This window comes from Arachis duranensis, chromosome 6 (assembly GCF_000817695.3).
Source record: "Arachis duranensis cultivar V14167 chromosome 6, aradu.V14167.gnm2.J7QH, whole genome shotgun sequence".
NCBI classification, from domain to species: Eukaryota; Viridiplantae; Streptophyta; class Magnoliopsida; order Fabales; family Fabaceae; genus Arachis; species Arachis duranensis.
The window spans coordinates 110,538,438-110,564,599 of record NC_029777.3 but is presented as its reverse complement, the minus strand read 5'-3'; the positions used below and the strand labels follow the sequence as shown (position 1 = coordinate 110,564,599).

Genomic DNA, 26,162 nt, shown 5'->3' with positions numbered 1-26,162 from the left:
GAGATTATTCTATTTTGTTATATTCAGACTGTGTCTTAAACAAAATACTATGTAATTTTGCAGTGTAATCCTTTTTCCAATCGCTATAACATTCTACATCACTTGGGGTTTTATCCACTTTGTGGATAGTTTCTTCTCCCCTATATTTAATCATCTAGGGATCAATATTTTTGGTAAGTTTGTTCTTAATTATCAACTCACTCTTGTAGTATTATTATTATTATTTCAGTTATAAACATTATTAGTTGGTAAATACTCATAATGTGTAATTATTTTTATGTAAGGTTGATCATTGAAAATCGTTAAATAATTTAATAAGTTTAACCAAATTATGATCTGACGGTTTTCAATGATCAACTTTACATGAAATAACTGCATGTGAATTTTTACTTTATTAGTTTATTGTTTTTTATTGCTTAAGTATTTGTGTATGTGCTTAGTTACACATCTATTCTCTAAGATTAGTGTGACATTTTTTCATGTAATATCAAGTGATGATCACCACATCCTTTGCAAAATTAGCTCATAGTTTCATTTGATAAACCAACAATATGTTATCTTTGTTGAGTTCAAATAGTAATAAATAGTACAATAAGTTTGTAAACATATGGGGTTGTGCCATCTAGGAACTTGGGGTTTCAACTTTAAGAATTCATGTGATCATAGTCCTAATATAATAACAAGTAGTACAGAATTTGCAAGACTAATATGGTTTTGATTAATAAACCAATGACAGGTCTGGGATTTGCAACCTCAATCACATTCATATTCTTAGTTGGAATATTCATGTCATCATGGTTGGGAACTTCAGTTCTAACCCTTGGAGAATGGTTCATCAAAAAAATGCCTCTTGTAAGCTATATATATGCTGCCTCCAAGCAAATTAGTGCAGCAATTTCATAAGGTACAATCATTTTCACGTAAAGTTGATAATTAAAAGCCGTTAGATAATAACTTTTAATTAATAATTTTACATGAAAATATCTTCATATATAAGTTTTTATTTTTCTCTAAAAAGGTGTATAATAATTAGAAACAAGATTGTTGTAATTATGGACAGATCAAAATTCAAATGCATTCAAGGAAGTGGCATTGATAAGGCACCCACGTGTTGGAGAGTATGCATTGGCATTCATAACATCATCGGTAGTGTTGAGAACAAACAGAGATGAACAAGAGCTTCTATGTGTTTATGTTCCAACCAACCACTTATATTTGGGTGACATTCTTCTCATGAACCCTAATGATGTTCTAAGGCCCAATTTGTCTGTCCGAGAAGGCATAGGTACAATTTCTTTTAATTAATTACCACAATTTATTTTATCTTCCCTAAACAATTTGTTTTTAAATAATTATATCATATATGTCACTAAGCATAACAAAATAAGCTCAATTTGCTGTTTAATCGAATTGTCAAACTCGTCAAAAATCAAATAGAATTGACATTTTAAGTCAACTAAATTCGTTTTGAAATTTGTGAGTTATTATTAATTTTTTTAAAAAATACAAATAATTAAACCATTAAAAGAAATAAAAATTGTGACATATATTATATGTGAGAATTATACTTAAAAAGTAAGAAATATATTATTTTTAAAATATTATTATAAAAAACTCATAATACACATCTTTCTAAATGGTTATGAGGGAAAAAAAATGTATTGAAGGACTAATTCATCTTCTCCCAAGAAAAAGTTCTAAAATAATGCCCATTGGAAACTAAAATTCTGGGGATTTGGGGATATTTAGGTGTTGTGGATCTTCACAAAAATATATATTGATGGAGATTTTAAATGTGATTATGAAGGATACTTTTCTCCATAGGAAAAAAATTATTATTTCTTTCTAAAAGATCATTCACAAACCCTAAAAAATAACATATAAAGATGTTATGCTTCTATCATATATCTAAGGTTATGTGAATTATGATAGAAAAATATATTAATCTCCAAAAATGCATCTATATATAATTTTATTTCTATATTTGATTGATAGAACTTTTTGATTAATTATGATGTGATCATGGTTTTTAATCTTAATGTTAATGTGATACAGAAATTGTTATATCTGGTGGGATGTCAATTCCTCAATTATTGACGACAGTGGATGTGGATCAAAGCAAATTAGCAACAAGAATACCAACCTTTGCAGCATCACAAGTATAACTAACTATACTACCCAAAGTATATATTCATCTCTTTAACTTTAGTTTAATGGCATTTGCCCCTTGACCTAAGCAAATAGAATCTTTTTTTTTTTTGTCTTGTTCTAGAGGATATCCTTTAATTATATTTTATTACTTAACCTAAATTTCCGGTTAACAAAATTGGAGAGAATGTAATACTTTAGTTCCAAAATCTCAATTGGAAGAGTTTATTTAGTAGGCTCTTCTTCTATGGTGAGTAGGGTAGAAAAAAAGGAACACAAGTAGACCCAACAAAAGATATGACTCTTTTGGAGTGAGATAGTATCTAATTAAGAGATTAATTAATTTTAGATCAATAATTTTTTAGTTATGCTTAAGATTAGGTTATATATATATATATAATTTAATTTTGTTGCACTGTTAGTATAAAGTGATTTTACACGTGTATTAAATTATGTAACATAAGCAAAAATAACTATTTTTGACATTAATTACATGAATGATTATCTAAAAAAATGAACGTAATTGCACGACTATATAAATATTTTACGCCACTAATATATCAAAATTAAAGTCATATGGTTTTTTTATTCGGTTTAAATAAAAACGAATGAATACAAAAGTAAAATAAAAAAGGTTTAATTATTCTATTGGTTTTTATAGTTTCGCGAAATTTTTAATTAGATCCCTATACTATTTTTTTAATTGGGTTTTTACACTGTTTTTTTTTTTAATTATGTCTCTTTTGGCAGTAATTGACTTAGTTTTATAGGGACTACCCAACTAAAAAAAAAAAATTGGTGTAGAGACCCAAATAAAAGAAAAAAAATGTAGGAACCAATTTAAAAAAAATTGATGCAAGAACTCAATTGAAAGAAAAAAAATTACAAAGACCTAATTAAAAATTTTACGAAATTATAAAAACCAACAAACTAATTAAACCAATAAAAAACGATAAATTAAATCGATCCATTCAATTTTACTTTATTTTTTTCCTTTCAATTTGGATCGAAATGATAAATACTCATTGTTACATACATCACATTTTAATTTTATATATTGAGACATCTCAACAATGGAATGGATATAACTCCATTATTTTACTACTAAATTATCTTAACAAGAAAGTAGAATAATTTGTTCCCTTGACTCTATTTTAATTTATTCCGTTTCATTTCGTTTTCTAATTTATTATATTTTTTCTGTTCATCATCAATTTAAATATTTTATTTTATCAGTTTGTTCACTTTAGTGGAGTCATACTAAGAATATACATATAGAAAAATACGAAGTATTTTACATGGTCAATTAAAAAAAAAAAGAAAAAAAATAGAGGATGTGATTACTTACATTATTTCTTATTGGCTTTGACAGAAGACTATGACACTAAATTTATTTGTGAAAAAAAGGGTAAAATTGTTGTATCTATTCTTGATTCTAAAAGAACATTGTAACATTGTTTTTCTAAGCAAATTTTGGTTGGCGTCTCATGCATTCTAAGGGAGGTTTGTCCCCTCAATTATTTTTTTTTAATTCTCATTTTTCTAAGCAAATTTAGTCCAATTTATTTTTTTTTTCCTTATCTCTTAATCATGACATTCTAAACAATGGTTTTTTGCCAATGCATTTTTGTTTATATAACATAAAAAAAAAACTAAAAATAATAAAAAATAACAAATTCAAATTGAATTTTTTATTTAAATTATAAAATATGAATTTTTTCATCTAATATTTTATAATATTATTTTCACATAAATACGTATTTAAATATTTTTTTTTTGTGAAGATATAAGAAGTAGGTGATTTCAAATAAAAATCCAATTGAGGGAGTGAGATATTTAATCTAAAAAATTGATTATTCATGTTGTGGGTCTCACGTCTATTAAGTGTTAATAAGCGATAAGATCTAATTGTAATGCTTGACTATCATAATTAGATTTTTCAATTGAGATGATTCACTATTGAGTTGTATATTTATTGAAAAAAAAAAAACTTACGTTCATTATTAATTAATAAAAATAAGAGTGATATGTCATAATCAAAATTAAAAAATATAACACGTTATTTCTTCAAAAAAAGTATAATAATTCTAAATTGGTATGTTAAATTAATACAAATTAAAATTCTTGATCCAATTGAGCATACATGAGATCATAGGCAGTTCACATAAATTCACCCTCAAAAAACATTGACTTAATAATCTCATTATATTCAAACTATAATAGGAGTTAGTTTAGTGGAACGAACCAAGTCTATGATAGATTTAATACTCACTTTAGGAATAAAAGATTTAAAATTTTTCATCTATTTTTTATTTATTAAAATATGAGTGAATATCTTTTTCGATATTTAACTATTTGTTTTTTTGTTATACGAAAATTCTAATATATTTCTAATCATTCAATTAATTGATCTAATCAATCCTTAATTATTTAAGCAATTGATTTAAGATATTTTTATACTATTTAAATTAATTACTTAAATAATTTGAGATTAGATAAAAATGATTAAATTGTAAAAGACTGTTTTATCTTTTGAATAGGTAGCCAAAAATTAAAAAAAGAGATTTACTCTTAAAATACCCATAAACCAACAAGAGAATTAACAATTCCATGCTCAATATGAATAATAAAAAATGAAATGAAATTAAAAAAATTAAGAGAGACAAAAAATTTATACATGATTTTTTAGTTTGATATTTAAGTCTATAATATTTTTAAAATTTAGACATATTGATTTTTAAGTATAATTTATTTAATATTCATATCAACTAAATTAATACAAAAATTATATTTAATAAAACTAAATAAATATAAAAAATAGATATATCTAAATTTAAAAAAATAAAAAATTAAATATTTATGAATAAAAAAGTGAAGTAAAGGATCTATTTATCATTTTCTCCAATATTTAATAGCAGCTTAGAAAAATTAATAAGTGCGACATAATTGAGTGTTCCAATATCCAGCAAGAATAATAATTTTTCATTACATTCTCGTCATTCATAGTTTACTAACAGTCAGCACTACGCGCTAACGTGCGCCGGTGGTGTTCCACATCCTTAACGTGCACCCAACCCCCAATTTTTTATCCTGCTTCAACCCTTACCCTATGTTTCCGCGCTTCGCTTCTTCACTCTCTCATCGCTTGCAACCAAATTTCACGAACCAGGGGTTTTCATTTCTCACTTCTCACTCACTCTTCCATGGCTCAACGCGCCACATCCGATTCTCGCACTCCATTGCAGATCCCCAAAGGTTCGTGCTGTTTAGGGTTTTTGCTTGATTGTAAAAAAAAAACGTATTTTTGATTGGTTTTGGGTGACTGAGGCTTTTACTTTGCGGCATTGACCATTCGCCTTGTTTATCTTCGATATGCTTCTGTTGTATTTGAATTTTTCTTTTTTTTTTCAATTTTTTGTTTGTGGTATTTCCTTTTCGATATGAACTCGAGGACCAGAAAGTTTATATATTTTTTAATTTTTGAGATTCTTCTTTTGTGTCAATGTTTCGGTGTGGACTTGAGGACGAGAAAGTTACATTCAGCTGTATCTTTTTTTGAAAATATGGCATGTTGTTAGTATTTTTGATACTGTGAAGTGTGTGACGATTTTCTTCCTCTTTGATCTTGCGGACTGTGAAATTTTTTATGGTTTTACAACAAACTGAATATCACTCTTTTTTTTTTCTCCATATAAAATTGGGGCACTTTGCTGAGAGTTGTCTCTATATGCCTGAAAAAGGAAAAAATTGGACTTATTGGGACGTTTGTTTTCCAAAACATGTACTCAACATTGAACATTTGAAATTTGGGTCCTGCCGATGCCATGTCATTTTTGTTTAGTGTTGATCGATGTAGTGAATCATAATATATAGTTGATCTGCATGAGTTTGTTACATGTGCTGCTTATTGCTCAGGGTTACGGTTGTGTACTTAGAATTTGATTTCGTTGGGGGAATTAAAGTGTTTGACAAACTTTGTTGATATTGTTCTAGCTTGTTTTCTGTGATTTTAACATTTTTTAGTTAAAATTTTAAACTTTAATGGTCAATTTTTTGATATTAGAAAAAACGTTGAAGCTTAAATCGTGTTCGTGCAGATGTTCAAGGCTCTGAGAATCCAATTCCACTTTCACCACAATGGCTTCTGCCAAAGCTTGGGGAAAGTAAATCTGGAACAGGAACTGTGGTGTGTACTGTGTCCAGTTTTATCCTACCATTAATGCTCTATAATCGCATCGAAGTGTTTTACTTCTCCGGTTTCTTATTTCTGTATTGTGTCTCAGGAAAACCATGTGGTTTCAAGTCCTCCATTTGGCCATCGCATGGAGACCACTAAGACATCTGGAAATGGAGAGGATGTGTATGATGCTCATAAGCGAAAGGATGTCTTTAGGCCATCCATGCTTGACTCAGAAAGTGGACGCCGTGATCGTTGGCGTGATGAAGAGCGGGACACTAAGTCCTCCATACGGAAGGATCGGTGGAGGGATGGAGAGAAAGATCTTGGTGATTCTCGGAGAGTGGAACGTTGGACAGAAAATTTGCCTTCAAAGAACTTTGGAGAAGTTCGTCGTGGTGCTGCTGATAGACGGAATGATTCGGGAAACAGAGACACTAACTTTGACCAGCGGCGTGAGAGTAAGTGGAACACACGCTGGGGTCCCGATAATAAGGAACCGGAAGGTCTTCATGAAAAATGGAGCGACTCTGGAAAAGAAGGTGATATACATCTGGACAAAAGGCTGTCTCACACTTCTAATCATGGAAAGGATGAAAAAGAGGGAGATCATTATCGGCCATGGAGACCTAGCTTCTCACAGGGCCGCGGAAGGTTGGATTCTCCCCATCACCATAACAGTACACCAAACAAGCAGGGTTCTGCATATTCCTATGGACGTGGCCGTGGTGAGAATACGACGCCAGTCTCTACTCTAGGACATGGCCGGGGTGGCTCTGGTGGTAGCTTCATGAATAACTCTATTCCTGGAACATTACTGGAACAAGTTGAAAGTGGACATGGGGAACCTTCTCCCTTTAGATATAGTAGGACAAAGTTGTTTGATGTGTACAGAGTGACTAAAATGGAAACAAATAGAAAACTAGTTGATGATTTTGTGCAGGTAGCTAATCTTACACAGGATGATCCATTGGAACCTCTAGCCCTTCTGGCACCAAATCCCGAGGAAATGGTAATTGATATTTTTTATTATTTATTTATTTATCGTTGTTCTACTGAATTACATTATTATTTCAAGTGACTTAGCATATGCTTTTTGTTTTTAACAGTCTATCTTAAAGGGTATTGATAAAGGGGACATTATTAGTAGTGGGGCACCTCAGATGCCTAAAGATGGAAAGAGCTCAACAGAGTTTACACATACTAGGCGAATGATGCCTGGAAGTGCATCTCTGCAAGGTATATACTATATCTATAGTTACTGATTGGCCGTGATGCTGGATAAAACTTTTGAACTGGGTTCTTTAAGTCTTCTTAACCTTAAAGAAATAATTGTTCCGAAATTTTGTAAGTTGGCTGTATGAACTAATCATACAAGTTCTCTTGAATGAAAAACACTATGTTACTCCTCTAAAGCTAGTTTGTAAATTGCAGGATCCTAAGTTATCTTGAAACATGATAAAAAAAATGTATCGTTAACAAGAGAGAAGTAAATAAAGCCAGCCCTATGAAATGTATCCTTAACAAGAGAGAAGTAAACAAAGCCAGTCCTATGAGTAAAGGGTCTCTTTTGACAACATGATAGTTTCTTTAGATTTTTTTCTCTCTGGATTTTCAAGATAATATTTATACTTCCATGCTGCTTACATTGTTTGGAAGCTTACATCTTTGAATATTAATTGCTCAAGTGACCTGGAGTTTTTCCCATGATGTATTTGTTTAGATAGAGTTGAAGATGGAGACCATAACAGAGTGTCTGATGAGGTACACGGTAATAGAGAATTGTCAGTTGAAGGAAATAGTTCTGTTCATCCTGGTGTTGCACGGCAAACCATGCCAGCAGGTGAACATGGATCCACCCTTTTGCATGATAATAGAGATGCAACCAATGGTCTAAGGTCAAGAAATTTGGATTATTCATCTGACTCAAAAGATGTAGGGAGGTGGCAATCCAATGAAGATCCCATTCTTAAGAGGCAGCTATCTGGCATTTTGGATAGTGAACTTGGAAGCAGAAAAGTAATGCAGATGGCTCCAGAGGAGTTATCGCTTTTCTATAAGGATCCTAAGGGTCAAATTCAGGGTCCATTCAAAGGAGTTGATATTATTGGATGGTTTGAGTCTGGATATTTTGGTATTGACTTACCTGTTCGTCTCGATAATTCAGCAGCTGATTCACCATGGTTACCTCTTGGTGATGTCATGCCTCATTTACGAGCTAAAGCTCGACCCCCTCCAGGGTTTTTTGCTACTAAACCAAATGACTATACTGACATCTCTGGCCGTCAAACTTCTGGCCCCTCTGGGAATATCCTTGCTGGTTCAACTGACATTGAGATGTTGAGAAGTGATCCTAGGCTTAGGCAAGCTTCTGCCACGGAAGCTGAAAATAGATTTCTGGAATCACTTATGTCTGGTAACAAAGGAGGTCCTCCGCTTGAAAGTCTGGCATTATCTGAAGGTTTATGACTTCCTTGCGTTGCTTTGCTCTATTTATTATTCCCCCCTATTTACCCTTGATGTTATTGGTTATGTTTTGTAGTCATTAACTCACCTTTGTTTATGTATGTATTTCAGGTTTACAAGGGTTTATTGGGAATAATTCTGGTAATCTTGGCCCATCAGGAGTAGATAATGGAAGCAACCTTTACTTACTTGCTAATAGTTTAGCACTTGAGCGACAGAGGTCCTTACCCAGTCCTTATCCGTATTGGCCAGGGCCAGATGCAGCTTCCCTTGCACCAAAAGCGGATATTTCCCTGGATGCAGCACTGCATTCAAAACTTTTATCTTCAGCAAGCGACAATTCTCGGCAACCTCAATCCCAAAATTCCGATTTGCTGTCAATCATCCAGGGATTATCCGACAGGACATCCGCTGGTTTAAATAGTGGTGCTTCTGGATGGCCGAATCATCCCTTGCAGGGTGGATTACATCCCCTTCAGAATAAATTTGATTTTCATCATGATCAGAATTTTTCTCAAGTGCCATTTGGCATTCAACAGCAAAGGCTTCCACCACAAAACCAATTATCATTGGGCAATTTACTGGGCCAGGCAGCTGATAACTCCGCTAATATTTTGGCAGCAGAGAAGCTACCTTCTTCTGGTATATCGCAAGATCCAGAAGTATTGAATTTGTTACAGCAACAATACTTGATGCAGTTGCAGTCTCAGGCAGTTGCTCCAGCTCAGCAGATGCCATTGTTGGACAAACTATTGCTGCTGAAGCAGCAACAAAAGCTGGAGGAGCAGCAGCAGTTATTGCGGCAGCAGCAGTTGCTGTCTCAAGTGCTGCAAAACCAGCAATCCAACCAGCTATTTGGTAATTCTTCTTTTGGACATATGCAGGGTGGTGCACCTCCAATTGGGAATTTGCACATGGATCCTTCTCAACTTCGATCACCGGAGATATTTCCCATGAGCTCACAATCACATATACCCAGTGTGCATGATGAGCCCTGTACTGATTCTTTAAATTTACCTATGAACAGCCAAGACACTAGTTATAATGTAAGCAATGTAGCTTCTCCTTTAAATCTGCCACATCAATTATTTGGCAATACTGGTTCTCAGAAAAGCTGGGGCCCTGTGGTTCCTGAACAAATTAATGAGAAGAATCAGGAGATGTTCCCTGCACCAAAGGTCGTTGATAGTCCCCAATTACCTGATCAGGAAATATCTAAAGAGGAACCCCAAATTGAAGAGCAACCTCTCTCTGTTTCAGACTTTACTTCTAAGTCTCTGGAGAATCCTGGTGATTCTATTAATTGTGCAACTGAATCATGTGAGATTGAATTGCCCCTAAGCATAGACCTGAAGGACAAATCAAATATTGCACATAAAGAGCAGCAGGCTGAAAGAGAAAGCAACGATGTTGAGCTGTCAGTGGTAGTGCAAAATATTGATGCGCCAGAACCCAAAAAGGTTAATGAAAAGAAATCCAAAAAGCAAAAATCTTCAAAATTGCAGCCTTCTGACCAAGCAAAGGGGTTGCCCAAAAATGCATCTTTGCAGCTGTCGAAGCAATCAGAACCTGGAAAGCCAGATTCTACTGAAACAAATCTGAAACAAACAATAGGTAAGGGAAACCAAATTGGAGTTGTTGGCAAAGAGTCTGCTAATTATGAGGATAATGGCGTGCCTGCTGGTGTTCCTCAAAACATCGATGAAGCAGGTGATAGGCTTGAGTCAAAGGTAGTTGATTCTGTTTCCAAACAGCATAATAAAATACCTGCAGGACGTGCCTGGAAGGCTGCTCCTGGTGCTAAGCAAAAGTCTCTGATAGAAATTCAACAGGAAGAACAAAGAAAGGCAGAGGCACAAATGCTTGTATCTGAGGTTGCTACATCTGTCAATTCATTGAGTCTGGCGACACCCTGGGCTGGGGTTGTTGCCAATCCAGACTCTGGAAAGGTGTCTGGTGAAAGTCACAGAGAAGGAGGCACTGCTGATCATCTTGTTAAAACAGAAACTTCTCAAAATCTTAAGAGCAGGAAAAGTCCGCTCCATGATCTATTGGCAGAAGAAGTTTCAAAGAAATCTGATGAAAAAGATGCTGAGTTTCCTGATAATATATCATCCTCACAAAATATTGCTGTGCAGTCAGAATCACTGGATGATTCAGAATTCATTGAGGCAAAAGATAGCAAAAGAAGCCGAAAAAAGTCAAAATCAAAGGGTTCAGTTGTTAAAGCTTCTGTGCCCAATGCAACTGTTGGGGAAGTGCCCGTTTCTTTGAGTCCCACTGAGAAAGGGAAAAGCTCCCGCTCTTCTCTGCAGGAAAAAGATGTACTGCCTGCCATACCTGCACGCCCTTCTTTGGGAGACTTTGTTCAGTGGAAAGGGGAAAGAGAGCCACCTAGCCCAACTCCTTCTCTGGCATGGTCTTCTGATTCTGTTAGGTTTCCTAAACCAACATCATTAAGGGACATTCTAAAGGAGCAGGCGAAGAAGTCGTCTTCTGCTGTCACAGCAAGCCCGATGCCTACCCCTCAGAAAGTGCAGCCTTCCCAGCCTACACGGAATGGTGGTTCTTCACGTTCAATCTCAGCTTCCTCTCCATCCAAAGCTGCCTCTCCAATGCAGATAAACTCTCATGCTTCTTTGCAGTCAAAATACCCTGGGGATGATGATTTCTTCTGGGGTCCAATTGAGCAATCTAAGCAAGAGACTAAGCAGTATATTTTCTGTTACTTCCCTGTTTGGTTATTTTTATATTTTGACACTGATTATTTTTCTCATTAATATCCAGCTTTCATGGAAAGATTTGATGAACTATGACTGACTAATTTGTTGTCTATGAAAAAACAGATCAGATTTCCCTCAGCTTGGACAAGGGAACTGGGGTTCAAAGAATGTACCCATTAAAGGGAGTTCACCTGCATCTTTAACTCGTCAAAAATCAGTGAGCGGTAAACCAAATGAGCAACGTTCTCTACTATCATCATCGCCTGCCTCATCTCAATCCATGCTGAAAACAAAAAAAGATGCCATGACTAAGCATTCTGGTAAATAAGACTCGGTTGCTCTTTGTTTCATTATTTCATATCTGGTGTTCTAAATCTGCATGTTTTAGTGGCTATGTTGGATAGAGCTGTTTGCATTCTGAATATACGATGTGCTTCTGAAGCTGACCTGTGATTTCCTTTTGTAATCTTCAGAGGCAATGGGCTTCCGAGATTGGTGTGAGAGTGAGTGCGATCGGCTAATAGGTACAAAAGGTAAGAAAACCTTCTCCATTGTTTGATTTCTGTTCATTACCCCTAAAGTAAGTTAACTGTAATTCTAACCGTTTCTTCGGTTGGATGCAGATACAAGTTTCCTTGAATTTTGCTTGAAGCAATCGAGATCTGAAGCCGAGTTGCTTCTCGTAGAAAACCTTGGATCATATGACCCGGAACATGAATTCATTGAGAAGTTCCTCAACTACAAGGATATGTTACCATCAGATGTTTTGGAAATAGCCTTCCAGAGCAAAACCGATAAGAAAGCTACTGGACTCGGTGCCGGGGTTGTGTTATCTGCTAATGCAGATATGCAGGATATGGACAACACAGAAGCATCTGGGAGAGGGGGTGGAAAGAAGAAGGCAAAGAAAGGGAAAAAGGTTAGCCCTGCAGTTTTGGGATTCAATGTTGTGAGTAACAGGATCATGATGGGTGAGATCCAGAGAGTAGAAGATTAAGGTTAGTGGAGTTTTGCAGTAGATGTAAATACATTTTGTTCTAACTTTGTAAATAAAGATTGAAGTTATTTATACTATTTTCTCCTCTGGAATTGTAAATTTAACTACAGTGGAACACTTGTACTTCGATCGAATTCCAAATATCAATAAGGAAAGCAGTAAATTCTTGATGTGCATTGTCATTGTTGAACTAAACCTCAACATTCTAAATTACAGAACAGTAGTGATTGTTTTGCATAACATTAAAATGCTGTGGTTTTCTTTATGTTTTGTAGAGATTTTCATGCGAGCATGGCGGAGGTAGCACAAAAAGGACTTGGAAATCATGTTCTAATCAAGTTGAACTAACTATATCTAACTGATTCTGAAACTAACTTGGCTTATTTAACTAGTCTAATCTCCTAACGAGCTGAAATGGTTATTTAACTAGTCTTAGAGATCCAACCTGTAGGACAAGACATCATCACATATAACACAGATCATAGATGGAATTAAATACTATAACCATGTTGGATTATCAATAATTCAATATGTTTCAAAAATCAGTTATACTGCTAATTTAATTACACTTGTATCCCTGTATTAGCAACATTAACTCAGGCATTAGGGCAAACACTCTGTGTGCACCAACAATAACAATTATGCACACCAGAAATTCTAATGGCTTTATGGTGCCTTTCTATTTTCTATTTTCATAATTTTGTAATTAAAAATGTATTAACAAAAGGTTGAAAAGGAATATATTTTATTATTTTCACTGTTTCTATATTAAAATTGAAATGAAAACAAAAATAAATTTTAATTTTATTTATGCTTCGGTTTTTTTTTTAAAAAATTATTTTCAGAATTTTATAAAGAAAAACATAAAACCTCAGAGCAATAGAGGGACCTCTTTCATAAAATCCAAACATTAGTGAGATTATCCGGAAAATCAATATTACAAAGTTGTAAAATGCATACAATGCCGAGCAAATAAGAATGAAATGGACACGGAATTAATTTCCTATTATTTTATTTTTATGACAGGGCATGATGATTAGAGGTGTTTATTGTATGATTCGGCTGGATTTGATAATTTGACACGAAATATTATTGCAATTTAAGCTAGATTAGTATTTTTTTTAAATTTTGAGTATTATAAAATAAAGAGAAGATTATTACTATTTTTTTTCCATTAAAAATATCGACTTCATAGTATTATCCTAAAATAAAAGCAATTTTTAAGAAACAATATTTTTAAATAATTTAATAATAAAACATATTATTAAACATCTTATTAACATGAATTTAATAAAAGAAAAAAATTAATATGATCGAATTGAATTGAATTTGAACAGCATACCTCACGGAAGAAAGAGAATACTTTTTAGAAGTTTAGTTGGCTGCCTTCACTACTCAACACAGTGGAGTACCACGCACTAACGTGCGCCGATAGTTCCGCATCCTTAACGTGCGCCGAAGCCCCAATTTTTTATCTTGCTTCAACCCTTACCCTATGTTCCACCGTTTCGCTTCTTCACTCTCTCATCGCTCGCAACCAAATTTCACAAACCAAGGGTTTTCATCTCTCACTTCTCACTCACTCTCTCATGGCTCAACGCGCCACCTCTGATTCTCGCACTCCATTGAAGATCTCCAAAGGTTCTCTTCCTGGTTTTTCTCAGCTTCTCTTCTTCTTTCTGGTGATTAGGGTTTTTGCTTTTCTGTGAACAAAGAAAGAGTCTTTCTTGGTCGGTTTTGGGTTTTCGTAACTGAGGTTTTTACTTGCCGCATTGAGCATTCGCCTCGTTTTTTAGCCGATACGCTTTCGTTTCTTCATTTTTCTCCGAAAAGAAATTATCAGTATTTGATTTTTTTAGTAGCATTTATTTTAGATATGGACTTGAGGACCAGAAAGCTGAGATATTTTTGAAATTTTTGAGATTCTTCGTTTGTGCCCCGATATCAGTGTGTGGACTTGAGGACGACAAAGATTCTTTTAGCTATATATCACTGTTTTTTTTGTGTTTGTGTTTGTGTGTGTGCGTGTGTTGAAGTTTGTCACTTTTTTTTCTTTCTCTTTGATCTTGCGGGCTGCAAAATTTAGTGCTTTTACAACAGCTGAACATTTTTACTTTTCAAAAATAAAATTGAGATGTATGCTTGAAAAAGAACTTTGAATAACAACATTGTAGATTAGGCTGCTATCATTGCCGTGTCTTTTTGTTTAGTGTTCATTGATGTACTGACTTATAGTCATTTTTTTAGCATGATAAGATAAATGTTTTTTTTTGTCTCTGCATGATAAATTTCCTTAATATAAATGGATTTAAGTTCATCTCAGAAAACAGGGTACATACTTATCAAAGCATGAATTGTACATGCTGGTGATGTTATTAGCTTAACCAGCTGTTTTATAATGCCTTAACTGTTTTATATTATTGTTGATCTGCATGGGCTTATTACATGTCCTTCTTACAGCTTGAGGCTGTGAATGCCTTAGCTTTCTTAAGATTGGAACAATAATTGAAGTTTAAATCCTGTTGACGCAGATGTTCAGGGCTCTGACAATCCAATTCCACTTTCACCGCAATGGCTTCTGCCAAAGCCAGGGGAAAGTAAATCTGGAAGAGGAACTGTGGTGTGTACTAAGTCCTCCTGGTTTTTTATCATATAGTGTGTGCTCCTATTCCTTTTTAAAGGTCTGTAATCCCATCAAAGTGTTTTAATTTTCCGGCTTCTTATCTCTGTATTGTTTCTCAGGAAAACCATGTGGCTTTAAGTCCTCCATTTGGTCTTCGCATGGAGACCACTAAGACATCTGGAAATGGAGAGGATGTGCATGATGCTCATAAGCGAAAAGATGTCTTTAGGCCGTCCATGCTTGACTCAGAAAGTGGACGCCGTGATCGTTGGCGTGATGAAGAGCGGGACACTAAGTCCTCCATACGGAAGGATCGGTGGAGGGATGGAGAGAAAGATCTTGGTGATTCTCGGAGAGTGGAGCGTTGGACAGAAAATTTGCCTTCAAAGAACTTTGGAGAAGTTCGTCGTGGTGCTGCTGATAGACGGAATGATTCGGGAAACAGAGACACTAACTTTGACCAGCGGCGTGAGAGTAAGTGGAACACACGCTGGGGTCCCGATAATAAGGAACCAGAAGATCTTCGTGAAAAATGGAGCGACTCTGGAAAAGAAGTTGATATACATCTGGACAAAGGCTTGTCTCACACTTCCAATCATGGAAAGGATGAAAAGGAGGGAGATCATTATCGGCCATGGAGACCTAGCTTCTCACAGGGCCGTGGTAGGTCAGAGCCTCCCCATCAACATAACAGTACCCCAAACAAGCAAGAAGGCTCCACATATTCCTCTGGGCGTGGGCGTGGGGAGAATATGACCCCAGTTTCTACTCATGGTCATGACTGGGGTGGCTCTAACAGTAGCTTCACGAATAACTCTTATCCTGTATCTTTACCAGAAAAAGTTGAAACTGGGCTCGGAGAACCTTCTCCCTTCAGATATAATAGGACAAAGTTGCTTGATATTTACAGAGTGACTAAAATGGATAGAAATAGAAAACTAGCTGATGATTTTGTGCAGGTACCTAATCTTACACAGGAAGAACCATTGGAACCTCTAGCAATTCTGGCACCAAATTCTGAAGAACTGGTAAATGATATTTTTGTTTTTCGTTATACTGAATTCCATTTTCATTTTAGGTTGTTTATCTGTTTTTTTTTTAAACAGTCTATTTTAAAGGGTATTGACAAAGGGGAGATTATTACTAGTGGAGCACCTCAGGTGCCTAAAGATGGAAGAAGCTCAACAGATTTTTCGCATACTAGGCGATCGAAACCTGGAGGTTCACCTTTCTATGGTATGTACTGGACATAAACTATAAAGTTACATATAGGTTGTGGTGCAGGATTACACTTTTGAACTTGGTTTTTTAAGTCAACTTCAACGTTCATGAAATCATTGTTCTGAAATTTTGGAAGTTGGATATATTAACTAATCATAGAAAGTCTCTTCGAATGAAAAGTGAACACATTGTTATGCTTCTAGATACTAGTTTGTAGATTACATGATCTAATTTATCTTAAATCCTGATAAAAGAATGAATGTATCACTAAGAAGATAGATGTAAATAAGGCAGCCCTATGAATGGGGTTTAGGGTCTTTTCAGACAACGCAATAGGTGTTTTTCTTGATTAATTGTTTCTATTTTCTTTTTTTCCCTTCTTTTTTCAAGTTAATATCTCTACTTCCATATTGCTTACATTGTTTGGAACTTAAAAGCATACATTCTTCAGTATTAGTTGGTCTGATAAGTATATTCACATGGTTTCTACTCTTTACATAACTCATTAATTTTATATTTTTACCAATGTGTGGTAGTATACTCTTCATATGGCATTTCGAATGTGCTTGTTTCTGTCTCAAGTGACTTCTTTTCTGCTTTTCCTCTAATGTGTTTGTTCAGAAAGAGTTGAAGATGGAGACATTAACAGAGTAACTGATGAGGTCCCCAATAACAAAGACTTGTCAGTTGAAGGAAATATCTCTGCTCATCATGGTGTTGCAAGGCGAACTATGCCAGGGGGTGAACATGGAACTACCACCCTCTTGCATGATAATAGTGATGCAACTAATGGTGTAAGGTCAAGAATTTTGGATTATTCATCTGATCCAAGAGATGTCGGGAAGTGGCAATCCAGTGAAGATTCCATTCTTAAGAGGCAGCTATCTGGAATTCTGGATAGTGAACTTGGAAGCAGGAGAGTAGTGCAGACCCCACCGGAGGAGTTATCCCTTTTATATAAGGATCCTAAGGGTCAAATTCAGGGTCCTTTCAAAGGAATTGATATTATTGGATGGTTTGAGTCTGGATATTTTGGTATTGACTTACCTGTTCGTCTTGATAATTCAGCAGCTGATTCACCATGGTTACCTCTTGGTGATGTCATGCCTCATTTACGAGCTAAAGCCCGACCACCACCGGGTTTTTCTGCTCCAAAACCGAATGACTTTACTGACATACCTGGCCGCCAAAACTCTGCTCCCTTTGGGAATACCCTTGCTGGTTTGAGTGAGTTTGAGACATTGAGAAGTGATCCTAGGCTTAGGCAAACTTCTGCTACAGAAGCTGAAAATAGATTTCTGGAGTCGACTTTATCAGATATGTTTGGAAATCATTAACTCTTAATGTATGCATTTCAGGTTTACAAGGGTTTATTGGAAATAATTCTGCTAATCTTGGTCCTTCTGGAGTAGATAATGGAAACAACCTTTACTTACTTGCCAATAGTCTAGCACTCGAGCGACAGAGATCCTTACCTAGTGCTTACCCATATTGGCCAGGGCCTGATGCAGCTTCCCTTGCGCCAAAACCAGATATTCCCCTGGACGCAGCCCTGCATTCAAAACTTTTATCTTCAATGAGCGACAATTCTCGGCAGACTCAGTCCCAAAACTCTGATTTGCTGTCAATCATCCAGGGATTATCTGACAGAACATCTGTTGGTTTAAATAATGGTGCTTCTGGATGGCCAAATCATCCTCTGCAGGGTGGATTACATCCACTTCAGAATAAATTTGACTTCCATCATGATCAGAATTTTTCTCAAGTGCCATTTGGCGTTCCACAGCAAAGGCTGCCAGCACATAACCAATTGTCCCTGAGCAATTTACTAGGTCAAGCAACTGATAACCCCGCAAATATTTTGTCAGCAGAGAAGCTACTTTCTTCTGGTATATCTCAAGATCCACAACTATTGAATTTGTTACAGCAACAATACTTGATGCAGTTGCAGTCTCAGGCTGTTGCCCCAGCTCAGCAGATGCTGTTGTTAGAGAAATTGTTACTGCTTCAGCAGCAACAAAGGCAGGAGGAGCAGCAGAAGCATCAGTTATTGCTGCAACAGCAGAAGCAATTGCTGTCTCAAGTGCTGCAAGACCAGCAATCTAACCAGCGACTTGCTAATTCGTCTTATGGACATATGCAGTCTGGTACACCTCCAATTGGGAATTTGCACATGGATCCTTCTCAACTTCAATCAAAAGAGGGGATGTTTTCCATGAGCTCTCAATCAAATAAGCCCGGTGTGCTTGATGAACTCCGCACTGATTCTTTAAATATACCTATGAGTAGCCAGGACTCTTGTTATAATTTAAGTGATGAAGCTTCTCCTTTAAATCTGCCACATCAATTGTTTGGCAATACTGGTTCTCAGAAAAGCTGGGGCCTTGCAGTTCCTGAACAAACTAATGAGCAGAATCAGGAGATGTTTCCTGCACCAACAGTGGTTGATAGTCCCTTATTACATGATCAGGAGATATCTAAAGAGGAAAACCAGATTGCAGAGCAACCTCTTTCTATTTCAGACTTTACTTCCAAGTCTCTGGAGACTCCTGGTGATGCCATTTCCTTTGCCACTGAATCATGTGGGATTGAATTCCCACCAAACATAGACATGAAGGAAAGATCAAATATTGTGCATGAAGAGCAGCAGGCTGAAAGAGAAATCAACAATGTTGAGCCGTCTGTGGTAGTGCAAAATATTGATGCGCAAGAACCCAAAAAGGTCAATGAGAAGAAATCCAAAAAGCAAAAATCTTCAAAATTGCAGCCTTCTGATCAAGCAAAGGGATTGCCAAAAAATGCGGCCTTGCAGCTGTCCAAGCAATCAGAACCTGGAAAGCCAGATTCTAATGAAACAAATCTGAAACAAACAACAGCTAAGGGAAACCAAATTGGAGTTGCTGTCAAAGAGGATGCTAATTATGAAGTTCATGGTGTGTCTGCTGGTGTTCCTGGAAGTATCGATGATGCGGGTGATAGGGTTGAGTCAAAGGTAGTTGATTCTGTAATAACACAGCATACTGAAATGCCTACAGGACGAGCCTGGAAGGCTGCTCCCGGTGCCAAGCCAAAGTCTTTATTAGAAATTCAACAGGAAGAACAGAGAAAGGCAGAGGCAGAAATGGTTGTATCTGAGATTGCTACTTCTGTCAAGTCAGTTAGTCTGACAACTCCTTGGTCAGGGGTTGTGGCCAATCCAGACTATGTAAAGGTGTCTGGTGAAAGTCATAGAGAAGGAGGCAATGCTGATCATCTGGTTAAAACGGAAACTTCTCAAAAACCTAAGAGCAAGAAAAGTCCACTACATGATCTCTTGGCAGAAGAAGTTTTGAAGAAATCCAACGAAAAAGATGCTGAGGTTCCTAAGAATACATCATCCTCTCAGAATATAGCTGTCCAGTCAGAATCACCGGATGATTCAAAATTCATCGAGGCAAAAGATACCAAAAGAGGCCGGAAAAAGTCAACAAAATCAAAGGGTTCAGGAGTTAAAGCCTCCGTGCCCAATGCATCTGTGGAAGTGCCCATCTCTTCGAGCCCCATTGAAAAAGGCAAAAGCTCCCGCTCTTCACTGCAGGAGAAAGAAGTGTTGCCTGCCATACCCACAGGCCCCTCGTTGGGAGACTTTGTTCCGTGGAAAGGGGAAAGGGAGCTACCTAGCTCAACTCCTTCTCTAGCATGGTCTACTGATTTTGTTAAGTTCCCTAAACCAACATCATTAAGGGACATTTTAAAGGAGCAGGAGAAGAAGTCTTCTTCTGCGGTTCCTGCCAACCCAATGCCTACCCCTCAGAAAGTGCAGTCTTCCCAGTCTATACGGAATGGTGGTTCTTCATGGTCATTCTCAGCTTCCTCTCCATCCAAAGCCGCATCTCCAATCCAGATAAATTCTCATGCTACTTCTCAGTCAAAATACAAAGGGGATGATGACTTATTCTGGGGTCCAGTTGAGCAGTCTAAGCCGGAAACTAAGCAGTATGTTTTCTCTCACTTCCCTGTTTAATTTATTTGTGTAGTTACTATGATCCATAAAATTTTCTTCTATATGGTACCCAACAAGTAAATAAAGAAGTATTTACCTGCCAAATAATGGGTAATGGATACTTCTTATGAGGATCTAATGACCCTTAAATATTTTTGAATTTTCAAAGTAACATATACAAATGTAGTCTTGTGACCTCTTTCCATAAAATTCAAGCTTTGATGGAAACAGTTGATGAACTATGACTGATGAATTAGTTGTCTTCAAAAACAGGTCAGATTTCCCTCAGCTTGGAAGCCAAGGGATCTCGGGTTTAAAGAATACACCTGTTAAAGGGAGTTCACCTGCATCTTTATCTCGTCAAAAATCAGTGAGCAGCAAACCAACTGAGCAACGGTCTCTGTTATCATCATCACCTGCCTCATCTCAATCCTTGCTTAAAACCAAAAAAGATTCCATGACTAAGCATTCTGGTAAAAAAGACTTGGTTGCTCTGTTTCATTGTTTCCTATCTAGTGTTCTGAATCTGCATGTTTACTTGCATCCTGAATATATGACATGCTTCTGAAGCTGACCTGTGGTTTCCTTTTGTAATTTTCAGAGGCAATGGGCTTCCGAGATTGGTGTGAGAGCGAGTGCGATCGGCTAATAGGTACAAAAGGTAAGAAAACCTGCTCCATTGTTTGATTGCTGTTCATTATCCCTAAAGTAAGTTAACTGTAATTCTAACCGTTTCTTCGGTTGGATGCAGATACAAGTTTCCTTGAATTTTGCTTGAAGCAATCGAGATCCGAAGCCGAGTTGCTTCTCGTAGAAAACCTTGGATCATATGACCCGGAACATGAATTCATTGAGAAGTTCCTCAACTACAAGGATATGTTACCATCAGATGTTTTGGAAATAGCCTTCCAGAGCAAAACCGATAAGAAGGCTACTGGAGTCAGTGCCAGCGGTGTGCTATCTGCTAATGCAGATATGCAGGATATGGACAACACAGAAGCATCTGGGATAGGAGGGGGAAAGAAGAAGACAAAGAAAGGGAAAAAGGTTAGCCCTGCAGTTTTGGGATTCAATGTTGTGAGTAACAGGATCATGATGGGTGAGATCCAGACAGTAGAAGATTAAGAGGCTAATGGAGGAGGACCCCTAGTTTTGTGTTAGATGTAAATACATTTTGTTCGAACTTTGTAAATTCATTTTCCGAGTTAGGATTCTCTTTTCTTTCTTTCTAACACAAATGGTTGCAGCATTTATTTGATCTGCTTTAACCAGTTTTGCCATTTTGTAGAAGTTCGTTTGACTTTTGATCATGCCCAGGATGATATACTATTTAAGTATTTATGTTCACTTTAATTCAATTAATTTCCTTTTCATTTTTCAATCAGTTTTGTGTGAGTACTTTTAGGTGATAACAATGACCCTTTGCATAGCATGATATATGAAAAATGTGTTTATTTTCGATTGTTCTTGAAGGAATCATCTTCATCTAGGCTCTATCAATGGTAATAATTCTCCTAAATTGTTATATAATTGAAACGTAATTTCATCATATATAGGTTTAAGATTAGAATTATTGTAAATTTGTGATGTATAAATGCTTTTCGTTCAAGTCTTACCTTGATGTCTTGTTTATTAAAGAGAGTAGTTTTGCATATAGTTGTTGGTTAATAGAAAGTAAGAAAGAGTTCTCTAAACTACGTTGATCAATGGCTCTAGAATGTCTTTTCAGTCATATCTATACAAGTTTGTATAAGCGCTTAGCAGATTAAGCATTATCACTGCTCATATAAGGGGGGCAAATTCCTTTTCTCTATACTAGTTTCCTTTTAGGATTGCAAATGTTACTCAACAATTGAGTTTGGGCTTAGTTACTACTGCAATCAAATTCCAAATATCAAAGCAGAAAAATTTTAATGGTGCATTGTAATGTTTATGCTAAAATTCAATATTCTAATATGGTGAACAACAATACTACAAACGTGCATTGTAATGTTTAAGCTAAAATTCATATTTGACTTCAGAATTCAGTATTTACCTAAGCTACAATCACAAACTAGTTATAGTTTCTGTTGTCCCAAAATAAAATATTCTCTGTTCAATCTACAAAAAGATTTTAAATGCCCTAGAAGTATCACATCGGGGGAAAATAGAATATTTCCATTGTTTATAAAACATTTTACAATAGACGCTGCTCGCCGAGTTGGGTAGCGCCAACTTGTGACCCAAGTGGGGGCTTTAAGGTGATGGAACAAGTGCTGTGGTTAGCTGGGTTGGGCCTGAAGTTGCTCTTTGCTGGCCTGCCCACTCCAAGTTGAGAGTTGAGCCTGGTGGTCTGGGCGAAGGCTCGGGCTTCTTGGTTCCTAAATTGGAGGGTAATGCGTGAGGCTGCTGCTCTTTGGGCCCAGTATGGCCTAGTGGGCCTTTCTACTTGAACCATCATTTTTTTGTGCTATCAATCATTATGGGGAGATATTGACAATTTAGATTAAGGTTTAATAAACACTTCATAAAAGCCATGTTTGTTGGCTACTCACAAATCCACTACAAAATAAGAAAAATTCTAGAGTGAATACTCCATCCGGCTCCGGACAATTATCTCGAAAGGATAACGAGGCCTCCAAGAAAAAAAAACATCCAATCCGGCCCCTGATAATTTTTTTTGGGACTGATTAGTCCCTGTGCCAAAAAAAATAACATTAATTTTTTTTGCAACGAGGCCCCCAAAAAAAAACACCAAATCCGGCTCCTGATAATTTTTTTTGGGACTGATTAGCCTCTGTGCCAAAAAAAATAACATTTATTTTTTGTTGGCACAGGGGCCTCGTTGTCCTTTCGAGATAATTGTCAGGGACCGGGTTGAGTTTTTTTTTGTCAGGGGCCGAGTTGGGATTTTTTTTGTCAGGGGCTGATTTGAGTTTTGCCTAGTAATTATTCAACTGTCTACGTTGAATGTGCCAACACCATGATAGAAATTAGAACCATGAGCTTAATAATATTAGAAAGAAACTAAAGGAAAAGGCAGAAGACAAGTTCACTAAGGAAAGAAAAGAATGGGAAAATAAGGGATGAAGACATGCTACACTTATCAAAGCTACAACTGAAAGATTACAATCCTTTGCATGTTTCTTCTAGAAAAATAAGAAAAAGAATTATAAAGGAAATTAAAGGTTTATTGAGCTCCATTTTTTTTAACCAAGTTGGTTAATTCACTAGTCTGTTTAAATAAGTGTCAAGGGTTTGAATACTGCATTGTGCATGCAACAACCTATTGGCCAACTTATCCAATCAAATATCACATATATTAAGTAAAGCACAACTAAATTTTATGCATTTCGTTTATCATACATGCAAATTTGGCTATAAAAACTTTGATAAAAGAAGAGCTTGAATTTGCATCCAAAAGATACCAGCAAAAGAGTATAAACTTCACTAAGAAAATTGCATTAACATCATAACATTATGACAGACAATGAAAAAGGTTACAAGAAGATAATGATGCAACAAATGTGTCTAACATCATAATTCATAACAGATGCATGAGATAGATGGATTATCCTTTATTTCATCCAAAAAAGTGAGAGGAAAAATGGATATATAATAATAAACCTTGTCAATCAAATGCAGATTTTTTTTAGGTTATAATCTGCATTTAAAAGTCCCACATCCGACACAACTTCAAAATACTAAGGTGATGGAACAAGGGCCAAGGCTGCCTTGCTGGGCTGACTGATGTCTCAGTTGGTCTGCCCTCTCCAAGTTGAGAGTTGGGCCCAGGTACCTAGGCGAAGGCCCGGGTCTCTTTGCCTTTAGAATGGAAGGCAATGCGTGAGGCTGGTTTCACAGAGCGACGAACACTTCCTGCTTCCAATAGTGGAGGGATAACAGGCCGTTGCATCTGCAGCCCACGATAGCCCGGTGGGCCTAGTTACTTGAACCATCACTTTTTTTTGTACACTGTAATGTCTTGAAAAAGCAGTGTGTTCTTATTCATACATTGATGACAACACTAATTTAAATGTACAAAACTATACAAACATGGTAAGATCTACACACATTTTATATTTCAGTCTTATACAATAGAACAGCTACTGATTCCTTGTTATTGCTTAGTGCCAATTTTAGCTCCCCAGCTACTTTCTTGTTCTTCTTTCATTTTCCTTGATACCCTGATGTTCTGCACATGTTTGATCATGAAAATGGTGATCATTGTCTTAAGAACAAGCAAGTAATGATTTTTCCTAAGCAATAGTGTGATTCATAGAAAAAATATGAACATATCAGAAGGGAGTTCATATCCAGAAACATTTAGATTCATAGATCAGAACCTACAAACAGAAAGCTTGCAGCATAATCTATTAATCAGACATCAAAGAAGAACCAAACAGCAAAACCATTCAAGCAAATTTACAACTTTAATCATATTAAAGATTTTCATTGCATATGAATCTAGCATGCTAAAAAGATTTTCATAACAACTCTGCATAATAAGTTAGCTTACAGATTCAGATTGAAGCTGAATTGGAAGTTGCTGCTGCAAACTGAGAAATTGGATAGACATCTTAGCAATTTCTGAGATGGCAGCATCTCTAATTGTAGGTACATCACTCACCAAATGTTCATAGGCAGCATGAAATGCATCTGACCAAAATCGCGGCACCTTCGCGGTGGTGCTGTGGGTGTAAACCTCCCACATCCGCCGCACCACTTTCTCCCTCTCCTCCACTTCCTATGTAATTCACTTCAAGTTAGTTCTATCAAACATTTTTTGACTAATTTGATCATTTTAAAAATTGACATAGTTTAGTATAAAAAGGACTAAATTTATGTCAACAATCCTTAAAAGTACTAATTTGATTTTATATTATGCAGGTCATCTTGTAAGTACTAATTTCAACATTTCTGCATAAGAAAGAAAGATGAACATCTAAGTTGATGGTTTCAAAATTGACATAGTTTAGTTGGTAATCTAATGTTCTTTGTTTACATATCAATTTAATTCTTATTTCTTAAAATAAATACATTTTTTGTCCAAAATCTTCTAAAGGGCTAGCTTGATATTCTGCATATAAAAACATACCATCTAATTACTAATTTTAGCACATCTCATAAAAATTGTTACACCCCTTTACTTAATTAGAGAATAAAACAAAAACTAAATGGGTATCATAACTTGTATCTAAAGTATTGTTCTTTCTGACAAAACTTATATAATAATTATTTATTTAAAAAAAAAAAACAAATTTGTTTGTGTAACATACCAAGACATCAAGATCTTGAAGAGTGATAGAATGATCCAAGTCATGTGAGAATCTTGTGAGGTTTGAAGCAGACCATTTGAGTGTGACAGAGCCAGTGAACATTGACCATAGTGCAAGAACAATTATTGCAGCTAAAACCCAGAATTTGTAGTTGTAGTTACCCTTATGACTATTATTATTATGATTATTGTTGTTGTTGTTGTTTGCCATAACTTTTGCTGCTACTACACCAACACCGTTAGCAGCACCACAATCATTGAAACTCTCTCTACTCCTTCTTGTTTTTGTGATGTTTTCTCCTTCTTCCTTCATGATCTTATCTTTCTTCTGAATTATTAATAATAATATTGCAGGTTTTTGGTTACTTGGGGTGTGTACTAAAAGTGCTTTCCCAAAAGCATGATGGGAAAGTAACATATATAGAAAGAGAAAATATTATTGCTCTTCAAATATTATTATAAGATGAAAGAAATATTTTATATATAATAAATTACTATTTTTTTGTGAAAAATTTAAGGTGTTTAATTAAATTATTTAATACAATATATATTAACATCTTAACTATCA

At 35.8% G+C, this 26,162-nt stretch overlaps 4 protein-coding genes, 1 long non-coding RNA gene and 1 pseudogene across 6 annotated transcripts; 5 read left to right on the top strand and 1 right to left on the bottom strand.

Moving 5' to 3' along the window:
• Positions 1-2,430, top strand: part of LOC110272918 (protein LIKE COV 1-like) — a 3,854-nt pseudogene extending 1,424 nt beyond the window's left edge.
• Positions 2,431-5,105: 2,675 nt separating this feature from the next.
• On the top strand, positions 5,106-13,196 carry LOC107495931 (protein ESSENTIAL FOR POTEXVIRUS ACCUMULATION 1). 2 transcript variants are annotated; one of them, XM_016117140.3, is made up of 10 exons: positions 5,106-5,403; positions 6,246-6,334; positions 6,432-7,337; positions 7,435-7,564; positions 8,049-8,786; positions 8,903-11,504; positions 11,638-11,834; positions 11,988-12,047; positions 12,138-12,512; positions 12,787-13,196. In XM_016117140.3, exons 1-9 carry the CDS (start codon positions 5,352-5,354, stop codon positions 12,509-12,511), a joined length of 5,148 nt encoding a protein of 1,715 aa, XP_015972626.1. In that variant the 5' UTR covers positions 5,106-5,351; the 3' UTR covers position 12,512; positions 12,787-13,196. The 2 variants fall into 2 exon arrangements, with proteins under 2 accessions (XP_015972626.1, XP_015972625.1); XM_016117139.3 differs by lacking the exon at positions 12,787-13,196 and having other exon boundaries at positions 12,138-12,681.
• A 706-nt stretch (positions 13,197-13,902) lies between these two features.
• LOC107495930 (protein ESSENTIAL FOR POTEXVIRUS ACCUMULATION 1) lies at positions 13,903-17,692 on the top strand. The gene is made up of 5 exons (XM_021125972.2): positions 13,903-14,152; positions 15,043-15,131; positions 15,254-16,162; positions 16,241-16,370; positions 16,977-17,692. The coding sequence occupies exons 1-5, from the start codon at positions 14,101-14,103 to the stop codon at positions 17,690-17,692; spliced, it is 1,896 nt and encodes a 631-aa protein (XP_020981631.1). The 5' UTR covers positions 13,903-14,100.
• Positions 17,693-17,698: 6 nt separating this feature from the next.
• LOC110273089 (protein ESSENTIAL FOR POTEXVIRUS ACCUMULATION 1) lies at positions 17,699-21,462 on the top strand. Its single transcript, XM_021125971.1, has 5 exons — positions 17,699-17,723; positions 17,768-20,330; positions 20,611-20,810; positions 20,939-20,998; positions 21,089-21,462. The coding sequence occupies exons 1-5, from the start codon at positions 17,699-17,701 to the stop codon at positions 21,460-21,462; spliced, it is 3,222 nt and encodes a 1,073-aa protein (XP_020981630.1).
• A 1,070-nt stretch (positions 21,463-22,532) lies between these two features.
• Positions 22,533-24,282, top strand: LOC127748367 (uncharacterized). The gene is made up of 2 exons (XR_008010396.1): positions 22,533-22,709; positions 24,156-24,282. It is a non-coding gene; the product is annotated as an uncharacterized LOC127748367 (long non-coding RNA).
• Positions 23,875-25,986, bottom strand: LOC107495981 (uncharacterized). Its single transcript, XM_016117183.3, has 3 exons — positions 25,596-25,986; positions 24,836-25,063; positions 23,875-24,511 (listed from the first exon to the last, which is right to left on the bottom strand). The coding sequence occupies exons 1-3, from the start codon at positions 25,905-25,907 to the stop codon at positions 24,437-24,439; spliced, it is 615 nt and encodes a 204-aa protein (XP_015972669.1). The 5' UTR covers positions 25,908-25,986; the 3' UTR covers positions 23,875-24,436.
• Positions 25,987-26,162: the final 176 nt, after the last annotated feature.